This window comes from Taeniopygia guttata, chromosome 26 (genome assembly GCF_048771995.1).
Source record: "Taeniopygia guttata chromosome 26, bTaeGut7.mat, whole genome shotgun sequence".
Taxonomy (NCBI): domain Eukaryota; kingdom Metazoa; phylum Chordata; class Aves; order Passeriformes; family Estrildidae; genus Taeniopygia; species Taeniopygia guttata.
Window position 1 is genome coordinate 5,971,412 of NC_133051.1, and position 21,783 is coordinate 5,993,194.

At 43.5% G+C, this 21,783-nt stretch overlaps 1 protein-coding gene across 2 annotated transcripts; it reads left to right on the forward strand.

Annotated features, from left to right (window-relative positions):
- The first annotated feature begins 205 nt into the window (after nucleotides 1–205).
- CSDE1 (cold shock domain containing E1) lies at nucleotides 206–21,514 on the forward strand. 2 transcript variants are annotated; one of them, XM_030292145.4, is made up of 20 exons: nucleotides 206–344; nucleotides 3,717–4,153; nucleotides 7,351–7,549; nucleotides 8,466–8,575; nucleotides 8,910–9,002; nucleotides 9,519–9,616; nucleotides 9,765–9,846; nucleotides 10,180–10,308; nucleotides 10,479–10,604; nucleotides 11,306–11,518; nucleotides 13,140–13,280; nucleotides 13,368–13,526; nucleotides 14,094–14,201; nucleotides 15,358–15,533; nucleotides 15,935–16,047; nucleotides 16,699–16,818; nucleotides 17,023–17,201; nucleotides 18,162–18,325; nucleotides 19,385–19,517; nucleotides 20,099–21,514. In XM_030292145.4, exons 3-20 carry the CDS (start codon nucleotides 7,351–7,353, stop codon nucleotides 20,144–20,146), a joined length of 2,391 nt encoding a protein of 796 aa, XP_030148005.1. In that variant the 5' UTR covers nucleotides 206–344; nucleotides 3,717–4,153; the 3' UTR covers nucleotides 20,147–21,514. The 2 variants fall into 2 exon arrangements, with proteins under 2 accessions (XP_030148005.1, XP_072774827.1); XM_072918726.1 differs by lacking the exon at nucleotides 8,910–9,002 and having other exon boundaries at nucleotides 209–344.
- Nucleotides 21,515–21,783: the final 269 nt, after the last annotated feature.

Here is a 21,783-nt window from a genome sequence, read left to right on the forward strand (position 1 = left end):
CCGCGGTTTTGTGTCTCCCCTCAGCTGGGGCTCATTGCCATCAGCCGGGGCTCTCTTTCCCCTCAGGGGTTCCTCTCCTCTCCCCGGTCCCGTCTCCCCTCAGCCGCTTCTCCCTCCCCCGGCCGCCAGGGGGCGTTGCCGCCCTCACTGGCTGCCCCCCCCCCCCCATCCCCTCTGGCGCGTGCCCGCGAGCACCACCCGCCGGGCTCCGGGCGCGCACGCGCGGCCCCGCCCCTTCCCCCCCCGGCCGCGGGCGGCTCTCGCGAGAGCGCCGTGATTTCTCTCCTACGTGCCGTGCCGTGCTGCTCATGGCGGCGCTGGAGCGGGGGCGCTGAGCTGTTGGGGTGAGTGCGGGCCGGGCGCCGCCGCCACCCCCGCCCGCCCCGGCGGGCTCCGGGCGCCGCGGCACCTACGCCCGCGGATCTCTGCCCGAACCGGGGCTGCGCGCCGGGAGCCCCGCCGGGGTTGCGCGTGGGGTGGGGGGGGTGGTTGGGGGGTGCGGCCTACCAGGCCGGCGGTGCGGGGATGGAGCGGCGGCCGCGGGGCGCGGGGTGCGCGCTGCGCTCCGCGGGGCTCCGGGGGCGGCGGCGGCGCCGAGGCCGCGCTGGGACCGGCCGTGCCGGGAGCCGGCGGGGCTCAGGGCCGCGCCGGGAGGGGGCGGCGCCGCGGGGGCTCCGGGCCGGGCGAGCGGCGGGGCCGTGCGGGCGGAGGGGCGGCGGCGGCTCCCGGCGTGCCGCGCGCGGCCCCGCCCGGCGCAGCGCGGCCGCGGCCCTTTGTGTGCGGTGAGCGGCCGCCATCGCCCCGCTTTGTGTGCGGGGCGGGCGCTGCCCCCGGCCCGGCCTGCCCGAACGGCCCTGCCGCTGTCACCGGCCGGAGCCGCCCGCCCCCGCGCACGGCGGCCCCGCTGGCGGCGGCCCCGGCGCCGCCCCTCGGCGCGGCCGCCCCTCGCTCCGCCGCCTCCATCTTGGTGCAGCGCAGCGAGCGGGGCCGCGGCGGGGACCGGGCCGGGGCGGCTCCGTCGGTCCCGGGTCGGTTCTCTGCTGTCCGCAGCGATACCCAGCGCCGGGCTCGTCTCCGCACCGCAGAACCCCTAAAAAATCCGGATATTTCTTTCAGCGACTTTTTTGGGTTTTTTTCTCCATACATTCTTTACAGATGTCCTTGGTAGTTCTGTAAATTTTTCCCCCATATATTTATTTTTTGCTGACATGCAAAGGACTTAACTCCTGTGGTGGTGGCTCGTCTCATGGCTGTCACGTACTGGCTGGGGTGCCTAAGGGCTCTGTGCTGCTTTCCAATATCCATCTGAAAAGAGATGGAGGAGCCTGCTCTCCACCTATCTGTGTTGTATGTGCACACTGAGAAGACGAAGTCTTATCTTTATCAAATTGTGCCTTGGTCACGTCAGAGAGGGCTGTTTCTGGAAGCACGTGCTCTGATCCACAGAATGCATGTCCTTGCAGTTGCCTCATTTTGTGAAGGAAATGGGAAGCAGAACAATGCTGTCATCGGGCAGGTTCCATGTGGGGCTCTGTGGGTGATTTCTGGCTGTGAGCAGCTTCATGTGACCTGCTGTCATTTAGCAGGATCTGCACAGGAGAGGCCTCAAGAGCAGAGCTCAGCTCTTCCCTGTCTTTGCATTAAAGCTTTCAGCTGTAAATACACAAATGCAGTGAGACTTGGGGGCTGGGCAGCTGCTCAGGGTGTTTACCATTTGGAGGAGTATTTATAGTAGCTGAATTAAAAAGTAAGGAATTTGAGGCAGATGAGCACAGTGAGATTTCTTTTTGCTTGAGTTATGCTCGCTTGATGAGGTTTTTTTTTTAAGAACTTAAGTGTAGTAAAGCCATCTTGTTATCAAATCAGACTGGGTTTTAATGGAAAGGTTTATGCTTTGCTCCACAACTGATAAAATTAGCTTCAGTCATATTTGATCACGTGAGGTGTTTTGATTATTAAATGAAAAAGTGATATATTTTATGGCCAAAATGATAAATGCAATATGATAAGAGTTCCATCTCTACGAGAGCTCTAATAATACCAGTCTAATTAAATGAGAGAGAAGTACGTGAGAAGATTCCAAGTGTGTCTGTGCAGTTCCTGGGATGCAGTGTGCTCATTTGAGAGCTGAAATGCTGCCCCAAAATAACACTGTCCTGGAAGATTGTGGTAACAGTTGCCCCAGTGTAATGCTGAGGTGAGAGAAAAGCAGTGATACTGTTTATCTTTGCAATAGCTTTGCATCTCTAATTTATTTTATAATCAAATCTTCCAGTGCAAAGATTTGAACAACCCTCACCCAGTTTATTTAATCTGTTTCACGTGAGTTTGGTGGTCTGGCAGGAAAACTCATTTCAGCTGGAAATTCTCAGTGGTGGCTGAAGGAGATGCTTCAGCTGGGGAAAATCACTGAAATACAAACTTCAGTAAAACTGGAGATGAGTTTGCACATTTGGGGTTCTTGCAATAGTTGCCTTCACTCAGTGTTTTCACTGGGGTGAAGGTGAGACTTTGAGGTGTCTTTGCATTCAGGTTTCAGTCACTTAAAATGATACTTTCAAATCACCAGAGGGAATTCAAAGTTCAGTGTAAGTTGTGAAATTCACTTTCCTGCTACACTGGAGAAATAGGCTTTGTCCACATTTTTTCTCTTTTGCTGTGGGACTTGTGAAATGATTTGGGGAAGAGTTGTGCTTCATACCTTTAGGTGACTGCAGAAATTCCAGTGTATCTGTGGGGTCAGAGCTGTGCTGCTTCTCACCCGCTTTTGTCCACAAAAATACCCTCTTTTTTTTTTTTTTTTTTTTTTTTTTTTTTTTTTTTTTTTCGCTATCTACTGAGTAAGCAACAAACTCAAAACTTGATTTGTTCTCAAGGAAGGATTCTATTTCTGTAAGGTTATGTTTTGTGTAGTAGGTGGCAGTTTGCTGAAACTGTTTTTCTCATGAAAAGCCAAAGTAGCACTGGAAAACTTTAGGAGGGAATTAATTGGTAATTAGTAACTGGTACAGAAAGGCTTCTCCTGGTGTTAGCTACGCAAATCATCCCATGGAATCAACATTTTACAAAAACTGTTTCAGAAGTCCAGAGAATGGCTCTGTGTTATTTTACATGCAGTGTCTGTACACATAGAGAAGTTTGTTGATTTTTATACAATTCTAAATGTATCACTAGTCCTTAACCATTGGAACAGAAGTAATTAGAAAATTTTAATTCCCATGTATATATACATCCCATTGTTTCTCTGAGGATCTGTTTGAACACTTATATAAATTATGCTATAATTTAATAAGCACCCATGTAAAGTTATTGATAGGAGGACTAAGGCTTGCTGATGGGTCAAATACTAATGATCAAAATGAAGTTGCCATTTTCATGGTACACACTGAGACCTTCCCTGAGATGCCTAAGTATGTCTGAGAGTACAAAATTGGAAATAACCATCTCACTGGCTTAGAGTCAGCCAGTATTTTGGAAATAAAACTGGGAGTGGGAATGTCAAATATGTCAATAAAACAGATTTTATTAATGTGGATTAACCTACTGCATTAAGGTAGAAGAAATGTCCCTGTTGTTATTAAGATCTAGAACTCATGTACCAGGGGGGTTGTAAGTAGATGGTCTTTAAGGTCCCATGCAAACCAATCCATTCTGTGATTTGATGAGAATTTCTTTCAAAGTGATCCTTAGTGTGTGTGTCTTTTTCCTTTCTCCAGTATGAAGTGGAACAGAACAGAATTTACCACCTGAAACTGCTGCTTCAAGTTCAGATCAGGAAAAGAATATAAGTATACCACATTGTAACAACTCAAGACCAAAGAAGAGACAACTTAACACTGAAGAAGATACAAGGCTTGATCTGAAACAAGAAGTTTGTGCCTACTCAACAGCTTCAAAAGAGCACGTCCCGACGCTGCTATAGTAGTCTTTGTTTTCTCCAGTGCTGTAGTGAAACTGCCCAGGGCAGCAGCACTTGTATTCTCTAGAGCCTGATAGATCACCTTCTTTTGCTACCTTTTTCTTTCTCTTTTTGTCTCTCTTCCTTTTGTTCCCTTTTTTAAAATAATAGCAGTCTTCATCCTTAGAAACTTGTGCTGAAACAGAAGAATCGGCAAATACTACTGAAAGTGCAATATTTGAATATCACTGCGAGGTTGGTGCACATGCTGGACAAAGTTATATGTGTATTTTTGAGCTTGGTTCTTACTAAGTTTTTAACAGAATGGGGTGGGGTTGGCTAGAGTTTTTTTAATCGTTCTTGTTAATAAATTAATTTAATAGTGAGGCCCTGGTACGGGGTGCCCAGAGCAGCTGTGGCTGCCCCATCTTGGGAAGTGTCCAAGGCCAGGCTGGATGGGGCTTGGGGCAACCTGGGATAGTGGAAAGTGTCCCTGCCCATGGCAGGGAGTGGAGCAGGATGATCTTAAAGGCCCTTTCTCACCCAAACCATTCAGTGGTTCCATGACTCTTTGCTGTTATGTTCATTTATTTTGGTGAATTCATAGTAGCTGCAATGTGGTTCTGTTTTACAATACTTATAACCCTTGAGAGCTGATTATTGGTGTTTCTCCCTTCTAGTAACAGTAGGTTTGTGGCCAATCCCTTTTCTCAAATAATTTCTCTTTAGTATTTTAATCTTACAGCACAGTTTGTTGGGTTTTTTTGCTTTTTTTTTTTTCTTTCTCTAAATATTTCTTTTGATGGGGTTAATAGTTCATATTCCTGTTCTAAGATGTAGGAATTTGACTGTTATCTGGAAAAGCTGCTGATGCTTTATAGTATCTTTATACAGGAAGTTTTTGTGCCACCTGAGGAATCGTTGTTTGAACTGAAGTTGTCAGGCTTTAGAGGACTGATGAGGAGTTCTTTGTGCTGTGCTGCTAATGCTCCTTTAAATTCAAACTGTTTGAATGATGTCGTGCATCATAGTGTGAGCAGGAGGTGAAGCACTGTGGCTTTCTAACCATAAGAAAGGCTATTCTGAGCTAAATTTTAAGCTAGATTTTTGTCGTTTTCTCTCTCTGATGAGCCTTTAGTTCAGGTTTGAGGCAAGGTGTCTGTTTGTTGCTTCCCTTGTATCAGAGGTGAGGTGGCCATTTGGTGAGTCACTGAAGCCTTTGGCAGGCTCATTCCAGCTTGCAGAATGGGTTAATGCTATGGCCTGTAATTCTCCTGGGAGAAGGTATAATAACATATCATTTTCTCTTCCCCCAGTCACCCTACTTGCAGGACCAGTTTATTTTTAAAAAGTATTTCAAACTTTAGGATAGCCTAAAACACTTCAGCTGTTGTGTTCCCACTAGGACATTTCCTGGTGTGGAGTGTCCTGGGGTTGCCTTTCTCAGGAGATGAGGATTATTATTTTGGGATGATGCTGATAGGAACTAGTCAGTAAACCTTAGCAGCTTTGTCAAGTGCTTTTTGTAAAATACTCAGAGAAAATATGTCCTTTAAACATAATCCAGTGCATAAAAAGGATGTGACTGCTGTGGCTTTTGTTATTTGAGCAGCTTATGCTGGACAGGAGGGGAAAGAGAATTTTGCCGAGGCAACAGTTACCCCAGAAAGGTGGTGGAACCTCTGTCCTTGGAGGTCTCCAGGACTCAGCTGGACAAAGCCATGGCTGCCTTTGTTGGCAGGAGGCCTTTGAGGAGCGATGGGTGGAGCTCTCTGTGTGTCTGACGGGGTCTTGTTTCTGATTCATTATCTTCTGGAATGGCAGTATTTCATGACTTGAACATGTTAAGGGTATTGATTTGTGCCACTTACTGCAGGTGGGTCGGGTAAGAATAAGAGGGCAGCATTGATTGAAATTAAGAGATTGTTATTAGTTTTTAAGGGAAGGAAAAGTGAGATGTAGAGCAAGGAAATAAGAGGTGCATGTTACAGAAATGACACCACAGCAGATTTAGCAGTTCAGTGAATTCTTAAAGAGCCTTGGGTGGTACCAGTGTACTGTGGAAGTGCTGACCAGTGATGTGGGATGGAGACCATTACACAGTGTCCTGGGATCCTTTTGCCCATTCAAATCACTCCCCCACCTTCTGTTACTTGTGTTTTTCTTCATCTACATCTACCCCATGAGGGTCTGAAGCAGAAGGGGGGAAAAGACCTCTTCTTATTGGAGCTCAAAATACTGTCACTCTTTACTTTGTGTGCTTGTTTCCAATTTATTTTTTAATGTCAGTCTCCAAGACCAAAGATTTCTGCCCAAGAACTTCACAGCAGGTGTTTTTTTTGTGCTCTTTGATCACTTTTAAACTGATTCCCAAACAGCAGAATAATAATGTTGTGCCTCCTAATACATTCAGTAACTCACTGGCTGTGTTAGAGTGAGGAACATGGCCCTTTTGCAAGTTGCTCAGGTGTCTTTTATCTCCACTAAACACATTGCTGAATAATTTTTAATCTCTCTGCTTGCTGCAGCAAGAAAGCAGAGAACCAATATGATCTCACTGTTTCTAAATTAAAACCCCTGGAAACTAACAAATAATCCTGTATATTTTAAGATGCATATTGGCTGTTTGGAGGGAAGAGGGTTTCTTCAGTTGTCTCTTGAATTGCAGTGTTTAGTGAGGCGTAATACATTTCATCTGATTTAATTGCTAACTATAAGTCCAAGTGCCCTGATTTAAAAAGATTTGTATAGCAAAAAAAGCCAATGAGTTGGTAAAGGGATGGGAATGTTTCAAGGGTGAATCTGTGACTAGAAAAGAAAAAACACCCCATAAAATAGTTTAATAGATGACAGTTATTTTAGGAGTTTATTACAGCTTTAGTACTATTTTCAAATTTTCTGTGTCTTTCTAGCACTTGAGCTTCTATGTCACAGGAATGTTGAATTCTGGTTATTAATTCCATAACTGCAAAACTGTTTAATTACTTAGTAGCATTTTTTTAGTATGAAAGACTGAACACATTAACTAGGGAGAAACTATGCAGGGAATTGAACCTAATTGTGTTGATTCAGAAATGTTGCATTTTCCTAATCACCTGTTTACTTTGGGAGAGCAGATACTTCAGATATTTTCAGGCTCTGGTGTGAAACAGTGAATGTGGGAGTACTTTGAGGTGTAATACTTGAAAGATGCCAGAAGTCTGTTTTGTTCTAAGTAAGCTTTGTTTTGGTGTTACAAAGCTTTGTTTTATAAATATGTTGCCTGCATAATTTTGAAGGATTACTGTGTTTAAAAAGCTCAACTCTTTTGGTGGTTATAAAACACATTTTAGGGATGTTCTTAAAACACATTTTAGGGATGTGTCAGTAACTACAGAAGCTCTTACTGTGTCGTGGGGATGTGAAGGAAGGAAGCTGATGCTCAGTATTGTTCTTTGCTTTGCGTGGCCCAGATGAGCTTTGATCCAAACCTGCTCCACAACAATGGACACAACGGGTACCCCAACGGTACTTCGGCAGCGCTGCGCGAGACCGGGGTCATCGAGAAGCTGCTGACCTCGTACGGCTTCATCCAGTGCTCCGAGCGGCAGGCCCGGCTCTTCTTCCACTGCTCCCAGTACAACGGCAACCTGCAGGAGCTCAAAGTAGGAGGTACCTGAGCTTTGGCACCAGCACTTGTCAGGAAATACCCTCTGCTGCTTCCGGGGTGTAGTGCTTTTGGTTTGTTAATTTCAGATTTTCCCAGTTCTGGGATTTCCTGATTAATGCGCTGGTGAGCGTCAGTGTTGGTTTGTTATTAAGGTATTTATTTCTTGCTGTGAGATATGATTAGGAGAAAGGTAAAATAGGTTTAAAATTTTAAAAGGGTATAAAGAAAATTTTATTATAGGTAACTAAAAGAAAAAAAAGTAGTAAGAATCAAAACAAACTCTTTAGAACACTTCTTTCCCAACAGCCTTTTCTTTTTCACTGATAATGTAAAGAAACAGCCTGTAAATAAATCACTGCTCCTGGTGGGGGCCCTTCCCAGAACTTTGTGCAGCTTGTGGTACAAACCAATGTGGAGAAGGAAAAGGTGCAGTGTTAGGTCAGACTTGTCTAGCAGAGATGGAGGCAAGTACTCAGACTGTGGGAGAATTTACCTCTTGTGCTCCCTAATTCTTTGGTTAAAGTTAGTTTGAGGATGGCCAGGTGTTTTTCAGCATGAGGAGGCTGCAGCTTCCTGCTGATAATTACCATGAGACTGAAGTTTTTAAACTGTTTCATGGCCTTTGTTGTGTTGTCTGAAGTTCAGTGTGGAGTCTGCTGTACAGGGAGCAAGGCAGGGGGAGGGAATTGCTGTGGAATTACACCAGAGTAGTTAATTGGCAGCAGGAGATAATAAGCAGAATAACCAGAAAACTTTTGCAAATCATGTGTCCTTCCTTGGTAACAAAAGGACCTGAGTTCTAGTTGCTTGTGTTTGGCTACAAGCAGTGAATGAAAGACAGCCATGTAGTGATTTTTGTAAAAAACCCCAGTCCCTGCCAGAGCTCTGACAGCACTGCAATGTTTGCTTGTCCTGCAGACGATGTTGAGTTTGAAGTGTCTTCTGATCGCCGAACTGGAAAACCCATTGCTATTAAATTGGTGAAGATAAAGCCAGAAATTTTACCTGAAGAACGAATAAATGGACAAGTTAGTGCCTATTTTCTATACCTACATAATTTCCATCCTTTTCTCCAGTACAGAAAAACTGGATTAATTGAGCATGAATATTAACTACCTTCAGTATACTTACACTGAAATCTATTTCAGTGTGCTCTGGTAAAAATTTAGAGGTTCAGTTTGAGCTCTTACTTGGCTCCAAACACTTCTTAGAGCCAAGAGGGGTTCTGTGAGATTAAAAAGTTGCAGTGTGGCATTCCCTGCTGAGTGTGTAGTAGAGGATACTGAGATTCATTTTGTGTACAACAATGCCACTCCTGAAATGACTAGCAATGGATTTTTTTTTTTTTTTTTTGACTGGTAGGTTGTGTGTGCTGTTCCTCACAATTTAGAGAGTAAATCTCCAGCTGCCCCGGGTCAAAGTCCAACAGGGAGTGTTTGCTACGAACGTAATGGGGTAAAGCTTGCGTATTTTACTTGAACTCTTCACTGGTCCATCACTGTGGTCTATGACAAAAAAAAAAAAAAAACAACCCAAAAAAAGCAATTTCATGTAGACAATTGACACTGCACTGAAAAACTGTGCAGTTTTTGGCCAAAAAAGCATGCTTTGGTAATTACTACGAAAAATAATATTATTTAGACAGTTTGCTTGCTTGTATCTGTGGAGAACTTCCGAGAGCCAAATAGTTGTTCTCTTTTAAACTTGATGAAGTTCATGTGTCCTTACCTTGAACTTTTAACCTTTAGCAATTGGCCTTTAAAGATGGTCATGTACAAAAGCTTTCAACTTAAGCTGCTTGTTACATACTCACCAAAACAGCACGACAGAAAAAGAATGTGTTGCATGCCATGTTTATTACTGTTGATTTTCTCACTAAATTAAGCAGATATTGTTATTACAATTGTGTTAATCTTTCTTTGAAACAACTATTCTGCAAATAGAGTAACTTTAGTCAATGTTAATTTACAGGAAGTATTTTACCTGACTTACACCCCAGAGGATGTTGAAGGAAATGTACAGCTGGAAACAGGAGATAAAATAAACTTTATAATTGATACAAATAAACAGTAAGTTGGTATTGCTTTTTTGGCTTCATATTTTGTTTTAGTAGTCAGGCAGAATTTATACCTGTTCCAAGAACTATTATATGAAATACAGTCTTAGTAATTGTTTCAGTTTTGAGTTTTCAGATTTTTCTTTTTTTTTTCTCTCTAGTACTGGTGCTGTAAGTGCTCGTAACATTATGCTATTAAAAAAGAAACAAGCTCGCTGTCAAGGAGTAGTCTGTGCCATGAAAGTAAGTGATTTTAAGTTTCATTTGAAAATGAAATACTATTTTGAAGAGTGCTGTTCAAAGTCATACTTAAGTTATTTAGAGCTGTTAACAGCTTGGGCTGCAGGTGTAAATTGTGTGAAGTGGTTTAAACAGCTCATCTTTGATACTGATACTCTGTTTAACAAAGAAAGTTCCATTTATTCCTGTTCATATATTTCTTGTGGCAGTGAGCTGTGTACACATGTAAGTGCTGTGCTGGGATTCAGAGATTGTTTTGTGTTTAACAGAACCTGTGAAATGATTTATTGGTATGTTCAGTAATGGACAATTAAATGCTTTTTTTTCTGTCCACAGGAAGCCTTTGGATTTATTGAGAGAGGTGATGTCGTGAAGGAGATATTCTTTCATTATAGTGAATTTAAAGGTGACCTAGAAACCTTACAGCCTGGTGATGATGTGGAGTTTACAATCAAAGACAGAAATGTAAGACGAAATCCAGTAAAACGGAAGCAAAGGTCCTTGGGAATAACTGCACAACTCTCTGCTTTCCCCAGCTTTAAAAAAGGGGGGAGGAGGTTCATTGAGGTTAATTGGGAAATTGTCTGCCACTTTCTCTCTTTTCTTTGGGTGTTTGACTGATTTTGTGCTCTTAGGGTAAAGAAGTTGCAACAGATGTTAGACTGCTGCCTCAAGGAACTGTCATTTTTGAAGATATCAGCATTGAACATTTTGAAGGAACTGTAACCAAAGTAATTCCAAAAGTACCCAGCAAAAACCAGGTGAATTTTATTAGTTAAATAAATTTGTGTAATGCTGGTTTGGTTGTATTGAATTCCAGTCAATTCCCATTTCCCAGTATCTGTTTGCTGCATAAGTATCATGTCAGAGTAAAGATTTACTCTTTTTCTTAATTTCAAATCCAAAGAGGAAGAGTTAGGGTAGTGGTACATGATGGAGTGTGTGTTTAATGTTTCAAATACTTGCTATAAATTTTTGTGGGGTTAGGACATATCCTTAAAGCAAAAGTCTAGGGAAAAAGGGAAAAATACTTACTGGGGGATAAGCCAGATCTGTGGATTCTTGTGAGCATTAAATTAATGAGGCTTTTGGGCTGTAATGTTTGACTTGGAAGAGTGTTATGTGCACTTCACTAAGGTTTTAGGTGAACCTCTTAGTGTGGGAAGGTTTGGGGTGTTTTCAAGACTAAGTAAGAAAGAGTCTGCATTTTAGAAGTGTTATGGTTATAAACTTCATTCTTGAAATAGAGAGAATTCCTTCAGCAGGACATGGAGGGGCTTAAAAACCTTCAAGCCAGCCAACAGCTCCAAAAGCCACCTTGCGTTGGGCAAGTTCCAGATGAGGAGTGGTGGAGATGGAGCAGAGGCCGAGTCCAGCAGGATTGGCAGGAACCCCTGTGCTGCTGGTAGCTGTGCTGAGCCTGCAGGGGAACTCAGCTTTCCCTTGGGTTTTCTGTCCCCAGAGCGATCCGTTACCTGGCCGCATCAAAGTGGACTTTGTGATTCCTAAAGAGCTTCCCTTTGGGGACAAGGACACAAAATCCAAGGTGACCCTGCTGGAGAGTGACCACGTTCGGTTCAACATTTCCACGGACAGGCGCGACAAACTGGAACGAGCCACCAACATCGAGGTTCTCCCCAACACCTTCCAGTTTACTAATGAAACCAGAGAAATGGCAAGTATCCATCTCTAAACAGTTCTAATTCTTGAGGGGAAGTGAAAGTAAAACATGAGTTGGGGACTGTCTTCTACAATAGATATAAAAATAATTTGTGTTTTCCATTGGCCTGCTCTGAAATCCACCTCTAGGACCTGCAGAGCAAGCAAAGCAGAAAATTCAGAATTAATGCTCTACATATTTGCCTTAAAAGAATAAAGTCTTAACTATTTTTTAACATTTAAATGAAATTATGTTAGGAAATTCGACCTTAACTGTCCCTCTTGGATGGGATTGCTGGCTGGTTGTAGCAGACAGAAGTAATGTGGTCTTGAAGTGGCAGTTTAAAATTCACATACTTGAGTCTAAAGAGGTAATTACTTATGTTCCTTTAGAAGACACTGGGACTAACCTGGCTCAAGTAGTGAAAAGTGTAAATAATTGGATGAGGGACTGTGAGCAGCTTCTGTGTTTCAAGTTTTTTGGCCAATCTATGTCTGAGGGTCAAGCAGAAGGACGGTAAAGAGCAGAGTTCTCTCAGTACAGGAAACTCTTTGTGGATTACGGGAACTAAGATGGATGTGCTAATGAGTATTACAGAATATCTTTCATTCCTGTAACTTGGAATGTTGGTTCTGTTCCAGCTAGACTGTAACTTTGCTCTCCTTTACAATTTGGAGATCAGTTACAGTGTTGTCAGAAGAGTGTGCTGTGAATTACTGTCCCTTGGCTTAAAAAAAAAAACAAAACAACCCTGAGTTTTGATCTCATCCTTTGAGATTTTGGGTTTCTGTCCTATAGACTTCTTGTATTTCTGTTCTGGCTGTATTCACCTCCCTGCCTGAGTTGAGCTGTCATGGGGGTGATAGGTGCAGGCAGCTTCTAGGAAGGTTGGTTGGTTGGTTTGCTGGAGTTTGTAAAAGCTGTTTAAGAGAAGAATGTTCCTAAAGGTGGAAGGTACCTTTGCACTGACATTCAGATCCTCTAAGTTTGTCCTGAGACTTGCTAAACGCTGTATTAAATGGGTTGAAGGCAATATGTTAATGATTTCTACCTTAATTCTGGCAGCATCTGGTACTAGGGTTTAGGTTTTTGTCAGTATGTTCTGGTTATCATTCAGCATTCCATTTCTAGTGGTTATCAGGAAGGCCACTAAACTCCTGTGTCACATGGGAGTGTGTTCCCAAAACACACCCACAGGTATGGGAGTCTTGTTTAACAGCTTCTTTATAATGCCTTCATTTGTGACTGGAAATCTGATGGTTTTTCTCTTAAACTTACCTCTGACAGTTTCCTGTTTTTATAGATGGTTGTACTTTTAGTGTGTATTTGTATGTTTTATGTGCTCCTATAGATGGTACAGTGTTTGTAGAGCTGCCCCATTGTGTTTCCTGTACTGGTTGGTTCTTTAACTTCAGTCCTTGAATTAATATTCTTCACTTCACTCTTCATCAGAAGAACTTGTCTGCCTTTCAGGTTGACCAGGGCTGTGAACACCAGGGTTTGCAAGGAAGGACATTGCTTAAACCAGGTGTTTTCCTAGGATTCAGGCCTTTCTGCCCCCTCCTGACTCGTGGAGCAGCTGGACAGGTGTCACATACCAGGGATTAAACTGCAATTGTTGGTTTGGCTGTTCCAGGGTGTGATTGCAGCAATGAGGGATGGCTTTGGCTTCATTAAGTGTGTGGACAGGGATGCTCGGATGTTCTTCCACTTCAGTGAGATCATGGATGGAAATCAGCTCCATATTTCTGATGAAGTAGAGTTCACCGTCGTTCCTGTAAGTGGGATTAAAACTCCTATAAAATCTCAGCATTTAAGGAAATTATGCACAGTCTGTCTGTAACCTGATGGATTTCTTTTCCAGGATATGCTGTCTGCCCAGAGGAACCATGCCATAAGGATTAAAAAGCTCCCCAAGGGCACAGTTTCTTTCCACACCCAGTCAGAGCATCGCTTTGTGGGCACTATAGACAAAGAAGCCACTCCAGCCAAAGCCACTAGCCCAAATAAAGGCAAAGAGAAGGTGATGCTGCTCTTCTGCTTGTGAATCTCTTTTCTGCATTCCTGCCATTGCAGACTGAGGCTGCTTCCTTAAAATCTCTAGTTCAACTGGGTTTGAAGCACTGTTCATTTTGTATAGATGTGAACTACAGCTGAGAGCAGTCAGTGAAAAATAACTGCTCTGAACAAGATAATAAAAGTATTGTTATTAATTATTAATGATCATATTGTTGTTGAGGAAAATTATCCAGGAAATTGATGGGAATTTTCTTTCTGCCTCTCAGTACTCAAGGTTCTAGATAGAAATATTTAAGTTTAATGGGAAGAATCTCTTACTGTTTTGTTCTGTTTTAAACAATGCCAGAATACTTAAAAGTTCCAATAAATGCTTCCTGGATCTGGTGGCAATACTTCATTGCCTTTTAAAATACTGTCTGGCATCATTTAAAGTTCCTTACCCAGAGTTTGGTTGTGTTTTTGAGCAGTTATTGTAAAACCACTGAGACTCCAATGAGCAGTGCTTCAACTGTGTGTAGGAAACTGTTCCTAAAAAGACACTGATTGCTGAATTCTGACCTCTTGTTTTCAGGAAGCTGAGGATGGAATAATTGTGTATGATGACTGTGGAGTAAAACTGACCATTCCTTACCAGGCCAAGGATGTGGAAGGATCTACTAATCCCCAGATAGGTGATAAGGTAAGAGAATTAAGGGTAGTATTGGGAAATGCTGTTCTGGGCATTGTGGGGTGTGAGCTTCTCTTTGCATTTACTTGGAACAAATGGAGCAGACAAGGTGTGATATCACCTGGAATGTTGTGTTTAATGAGTCAATCTTCTGTAAGTAAAAAATAACCTCCAAAAATACCCTGGTGATACATAGATGGAAATAGTGTCTTACTGTGTAGATGATGCTTCTTAAACAAAGAATTTTTATCACTAAGCGGACACTGCTTGTCAAGAGGAAATTACTTAGCATAGAGACTAAAGATAGATACTGAAGTGGGAGAATATTCCCTCATGAGCATATTGGCCTGAGAGACAATGGAAAGGGAAAAAGCTTGGAGATTGGGAAGAGCAACAAAACCCTCAGGAGCCATTCTAGTTACTGGTTATTGTTTCTAAAAACTGAAACAAGGAGTGAAGTGAGGCACATCCCACTGTGGGCCACTGGTGAGCAGTGTCAGGAAAGGAGATGATCCCCATGGACAGCAAGGTGTGGCAAGCACATTTCTCTCCCTCTCAGGATTTTCATAGAGGTGCGCAGAGAGAAATGAAAGAGAAAACAATTTCTATTTCTGCTCCTTGTTTTTCCTGTGTGGAATGTGTTTGGAGAATTGTTTACCTGGGGTGAGGATTGTTTAAACCTGATGGCCAATCCAACCCACCTGTGGCTGGACTCTGGCGAGAGGGTCATGAGTTGTGTTAGAGATAGAGAAAGTAGTATGTAGTTTTAGTATCCTCCTTTTATATAGTATATTGATGTATTTTAGCATAGTTATAATAAAAAAATAATTCAGCCTTCTGAATTAATTCAGACATCATCATTTCTTCCTATTGGGTTTGCCTGCATTTACAATAGCAAGGTTCTTATGTTTAAGGGGTGAACAGCTGAGTGCTGGAGACTGGCTTGCCTTGCAGGTATCCCAGGTGTGGTGCTGCTCCCTGGAATGTAGGAAAGTCAGTGACTGACGTGGTTATGGGAAAGCAGTGACTAGGAAATGAGTTTCCTGGAGAGGCTGGGTGCTGCTGCAGAGCTGCACAGCTTCAGAATGAATTTGGGGGGTTTTTTTGTTGGTGGTCATGCTTTTCTTTGCCTGTTTGTGTCTGGTGTTGATGGCCGTGTCTCCACCAGGTTGAGTTCTGTGTGTGTGAGGTGAAGAGAACCGGGCTGCAGACGGCTGTTTCTGTCAGGATGCTGGGACGCAACTACAGCTCCAAGAGGCTCTTGGGATACGTGGCAGCCCTGAAAGATAACTTTGGGTTTATTGAAACAGCCAATCATGATAAGGAGATCTTCTTCCACTACAGGTGAATGACACTTTTATTATTTGATTATGTGTCTCTCTGGGGGGAGTGTGAGGGTGTGGAGTTTTGTTGGGTTGAGTATTGAACCCATTTGTACTTTACACACACACATAATCTGTCTGTATTTTTATATATATATGCTTAGATATTTACAGTTTTATCATCTCTGCTGGGCTGGGTCAGGCTTTTCTGTTAGTCAGCAGAACTGGTGTTCTGTGCCTCTAATTCCCAGGCCAAGAAATCCAGTTGTGTTATGTATTTGAAATGCTTCATCTTCCTGAATAGAGGTTCCTTTTGAGCTGATGAGGGTTTAAAATAATTTCTGATAACTGATGGGGATGTTGTGTGAGCATCATTATTGTCATGTAAATAAAGGAAAACTGTTTATCATTCTGTCCCTGTAGTGAATATTGTGGTGATATTGATAGCCTGGAACTTGGAGACACTGTGGAATACAGCTTGTCAAAAGGCAAAGGAAACAAAGTTAGTGCAGAGAAAGTAAACAAAACACATGCAGGTAAGGCTGTACCTGGTGTTTTCTGTCTGCAGGGCTCTTGGCACATGGTGAGGGGTAAAGTTTGTAAATGATCCATTTACAATTGGAGCTGAGAGCAAGATGCTCAGTGTGGGGTGGTTATTGGTCCCCTGAAAGCTGCTGCCTGTGCTTGCAGAGAACAGACAAGCACAGGCCAACAGTTCTGTGCACAGTAACAATTCTGTGGACCTTTATGTCCTCAGTCCTCCTCACTTGGGGGTTATAAGGAGAGGCTGGATGGCAGAACTGGCCAGATCAGTACCAGTACCTGCACTAATTGTGGTGCACCTCACAGAGCAAAAGATCGCAGGAGCAGGGCAGATGTGGGGGGGAGGGTATAAGGACTTGGGGGTGGGGGGAATGCACACTTCAAGATTATTGGATGATTAACACGAGTAGGGAATGTGGAAGAGAAAGGAACGAAACACTTTGATTTGCTTTTCAACCTTCCTGACCTTAAGTTTCTTGAGGAAAGTTTTTCTACTTCCATGTATGATGTCAGTGTGATTCTGATTTGGTGTCATGTAGTGCAAAATGTTGACTCCTGGTCAATCTGAATCACTTTATTTAAATCAGTTTTAAAATAAGCTATGATTAAAACATCCTACTCCTTTGTTCTCTGTCTCTTTTCAGTGAATGGTATTACTGAAGAAGCTGATCCAACTGTTTACTCTGGTAAAGTAATTCGTCCCTTGAGGAGTGTAGATCCCACACAGACAGAGTACCAGGGCATGATTGAACTCATGGAGGATGGTAAGATTGGTTCCTTTTAATTAAGCGTTCTTTTCACAAGTGCACAAGTTGAATGCACTGTAAAAAGAGCTGTTGGAGATTTTGTTCACACTACAAACTGTTTCCACACAGCTAGGCTGACTGTAAAAGCAGCATTTATAATATTGGAAATCTGACATCAGTTGGCAGGAGCCTCTCAGTTCTGTCTCGTACTTCCCCCTCTAGGTGAGATGAAAGGAGAGGTCTATCCCTTTGGAATTGTTGGCATGGCAAACAAAGGTGACTGTCTGCAGAAGGGGGAGACAGTAAAGTTCCAGCTGTGTGTGCTGGGTCAGAATGGGCAGACGATGGCTGTGAACATCACCCCGTTCCGCAGGGCCACCGTGGAGTGCGTCAAGGACCAGGTGAGTGACTCTGGGCACCAGGGCCATGCTGATGGGAAATCACTGCTCCAGCTGGCACGGAGCACCTCAGAACCACTTCAGCACTGCAACTCAGGGAGCTGTGTCCCAACAGATTGCTCTGGACTCCAGCTCTAGGGAGCAGGTGTGGTACCCACATTATGCCAGATCCTGGTGTGACTTGAGTAAAGGTGGGCTCAGAGCCTCTGGTTTGGTGCTGAAACATCAGAACTGCTGGACAGCAGATAATTCTGAAGATTTGGGTTTGAGATGTCTTAGAAATTGCTCTAACTCGTTTCTGCTGCACAGAGTAATTAAAAAATGTTCAGAAAAACAAACAAAACATGCATGTACCTTGTTTCTGGAAGAAGCTTTTTCACAGTATTAAGCAGTCGGTGATTATAGCTCACCTGAAATGCAAAGGCTAATCATTGCCCTTGTTGCATCTTGGAATGATTAAAAAGTTAAATGCTGTGAATGCTTTCTGGTTTTATGTATACCATGCAGCACTAATCTCCAGTCATTTATGGAGAGGCTGGATCAGTATTCCTGGCTTATACATGAGTAGAATGGAAAACAGAAGTAAATGGCTTCTTATCCCAGTGACAGGCCAAAAACTGAGTGATTGCTGTTATGTAACTTCAGGGTGGCGTTTCAGAGCTTGGGGCACAACTCTTGTCTGTTTAATACAGCTGCCAGCACTTGGGGCCAGTTTTCAGAACTTGTTCTATAGACTTTAGGATTTAAATGTGACTTTACAGTGCCAGGAAGATTGTCTGGATTTCCAGAAGTGTTGATCCAGACAGAATGTTCTGACCACTGCAGAAATTGCATTTCCACTTCTATTTGGCGCCACAGTTTTGAAGTTTTATTTTAAAGTAGTTAAACTACAGTGATGAGTAAGTTACTGCATTTGTCTGGATGCAGAGCAAATCAATAACCTTGTGATGTATTGCTTTTCAGTTTGGTTTCATTAACTATGAAGTTGGTGACAGCAAAAAGCTCTTCTTCCATGTCAAAGAAGTGCAGGATGGTGTGGAGCTCCAGGCTGGGGATGAAGTGGAGTTCTCCGTAATCCTGAACCAGCGCACAGGAAAATGCAGTGCCTGTAACGTGTGGCGTGTCTGGTGAGGCTTTGGGATGGAAGGGAGTGACCCTGGCACAGTGTCTGCAGCCCAGCAGAGCCCTGCAGGCTGGATCTGCCTGAGCTGGATGTTCCTGCAGCAGGAGCTCTGGGTTCCAGCTGGCTCCAGGGAGAGCCACACCTGAGAGCTCCCAGCTCTCCCTGGGGATCCAGTGCAGGCAGCAGCAGCACTCCCAGCTCTTCCTAATTACAGATGGCTTGTTCTCTCTTTAACCTATTCTTAAACTCCCCCTGTAGCAGGAATTTGGATATACAGGCTTGGAAGTGGAAGTTAATGATAAGGAAACTGATGGCTTTCCCCCGCAGTGCTGCTATCTCTTTCTTGAAGAGCAGCTTTAATTTTTAAATAGAAAACTTATGTTTTAGAGACTCTTCTTTTTGGCATGGCATTTCTTACAAGTGGTGGGTTTGGGGGTTTTTTTAACTATATACACACTTGAATAAAACTGCATAACTTGTATTTTATTTAACCTTGAGATAGCACTTAAACAGTAACAGGAAGCTAATGTTTTTGTCTCAAAATTCTGTGTTCCCATCATCTTCAGAGATGTTAATGCTCTAATGATATGCCGGCAGCTTGAAAGCCTTTATTATTGCAGTTGAATCACAGAATGGGTTGGGTTGGAAGGGAACCTAAAAACCATCTCATTCCATCCCTGCCGTGGGTAGGGACACCTGCCACTACCCCAGGTTGTTCCAAGCCCCATCCAGCCTGGCCTTGGAGGTTTTCAGGGATGGGGCAGCCACAGCTTCTCTGGGCAACAGAAATGTAGGAAATACTGGTTAGGTGTTCATGAGAGTAAATACAAGACCTCTGCTCCCTAAAGAACACCCTCTGGAGATCACTGAGCTCCTGCTAGTGCAGAGTCCAGTGTGGACAGCAAGGTTTGGGGCAGGGCCAGCCCGTCAGCCAGGTCTGCTGTCACACAGCATCAATCCTGCAGCCTGTACCTGCAATAAATGACTGTGCTGAAGGCTTGGGGAAGCCTGGGGTGCCTTGCCCAGCTCGGGGTGACCCTGCCCTGTGTGTGCTCTCTTGCAGCGAAGGCGCCAAGGCCGTGGCTGCTCCGCGTCCCGATAGACTCGTGAACCGTTTAAAGAGCATCAACCTGGACGATGCCAACGCCCCGCGGCTCACGGTGCTCCGCCAGCCCCGGGGCCCTGACAACTCAAAGGTACACACACACGGGGCTGCAGCCCTGCAGGGACTGCCTGGCAGGGGAACACAGCCCTGCTGCCTGTCAGGGGCCTGAGCTGTGTCTGCTGCTGTTCTGTGGTGAGCTCTGCTGCGTGAGGGTGGATTGTGTTCATGCACGGTGCTGTGTGCTGTGCTTCCAGAGAGAGAAGCAACCCACTTGCTGCCTGTGTTGGAGCCTTTCTCTCATGGTTTGTCTTAGTTTGCTCTTCATTTATAAACCTCAGAGAGAGCAAGTGAAGTCCATTCACCTAGATGTGGCTTTCACACAATGTTCTGGCACTTCTTGATAAGCAGGAGAAAAGTGTTTGGAATCTCTGTTGTGTTTTGGACTACAAAGAACATCCCACAGAACCTGTTTTGTTGCTCTCTCTGTTTCTGAAGACAAACATGACTAATTAGAAGGGAGCTGCTTGGGTGGAACAGACCAGGCTCTGTCCCAAAGCCCAGTGGCAGTGCCAGGTTCACGTTTGGAATTGATTTTTAAAGCCCTTTTCCAGCCTAAATGATTTCATGATTGTGTGATGCCAGAGCTAAAAGTGTGTTCTGTTTTCCTTGCAGGGATTTGGTGCAGAGAGAAAGATCCGCCAGGCTGGTGTTATAGACTGATCCCAACCCCACGGCGATGTTGGGCCGTGCGGTGGGGCTGGCGAAGGGTACTGAATATCTCCCTGTTCACCCCTTCCTCCAAATTCTCAGAAGCTATTCCACCAGTTTTAACACCTTCTCATGTTATGTTTAAAATTAAATTTACGAAACCATTTTAAATTTCTGCACAGTTGCATTCTGGAGAACTTTAAGGTGGCGCCTTATAGTATCACATTTTAGAAGCTTGTTTTGAATGGTGCATTTAACGCAACTGGTAACTGCAATCTCCATTGCCTCTGTGAGTAAACATAGACAGCTCTGCTCGGGCAGACCTTGTGGAATTCTGCACTACAATTATTATTATGCTTTATCCTTGTTTTTGGCCAAGGTTTATTATGCCTTAGTGCTCAGTTGCATTATCTTCCTTCCCAAGTGGAAGGGAAAACTCATTCAGCTCACTCTGCTCAAATTCTGAGGAACATGTGAGGGTGGAATACATTCTGTTTCTATCGGATCTCCACAAACATTCAGATACCTTGAGTTGATGGCCAAATGTTACAGTGTTGTCCTGATTCATTTAACTTGACTCCTTTAGCCAGTCCTTAGAGCTCAGTGCAAGTCTCTCCCAGGGTCGGTGGATTTTGTAGTGTTCTGGAACAGACAGTGCAGAATTTCATAAGGCTGAGGTGTGCCATCAGTGTGGTAATTTAAATATATTTAAAACAATGCACAAATTTGCTGCTGCTTAGAACACTGCAGCTTCTAAACCCAGTTTCTTTTACTGATTTAAATTTAAAAAGAAAGAAGTTGTGCCTGAAGTGGATACATTTTTTTTTGTTCTTTTTGCAGCCGGCACCCAGTGTACTGTAAAAGAATACTTAGGCTTTCCATAGCTGTATTGATACTTTCATCAAGGTGACTAGTTGATGTCTGTGTGCTTTTTTTTGTTTTGTTTATTTTTTTGTTTTATTTTGTTTTGGTTTTTTTTTTGTTTTGTTTTGATTTGGTTTTTTCCCCCTCCCCTGCCCCCCTCCCTCCATTTCCTCAGTCACACTTTTATCAAGCAAGAAAACTGAATGATTGGTCTAAGTATTACTTTAACCAAAAAGATCAGGAGTTACTTTTTGGAATAGAGGGCAGTACTGTGGTTTGGTTTGGGTTTGTTTTGTTTTGGTTTTTTATTTTGGTTATTTTTTTGTTTGGTTTTGGTTTTTTTTTTTTGGTTTTTTTTGGTTTTTTTTTTTTTAATGTTACCTCTATTCTCAATTTAGGGTTTTCTTCTCTGGGAGATGCATTATCTTTGTAAAACAAAACATTGCTTTCTCCAATTTTTTTTCTGTTAATGGCAAAGAATGGAAATAGAATAAAGTTTTACTGATTTTGAAAAAAGCCTCGCTGTGCTCAGCCTCTTCTTTCCTTAGCAGGGGCTGTGTTAGACCTGTGTTGTCCCCATCAGTCTCTGTCCTGGTGCCTCCAATTCTCACACCACCCTGAGGGATTTCTGTGTTTTATTCCAGTTTGCACCAAGCAGGGAGTTCCCCTGAAAGGCCCCATCATCAACCCTACACTATTTATACATTATAACAGCAGCATTCATTGGTTCCAAATTACATCACTGTAATTCGTGTCCAACCCCCGTTTTTGAGCTCGGTGCTGTT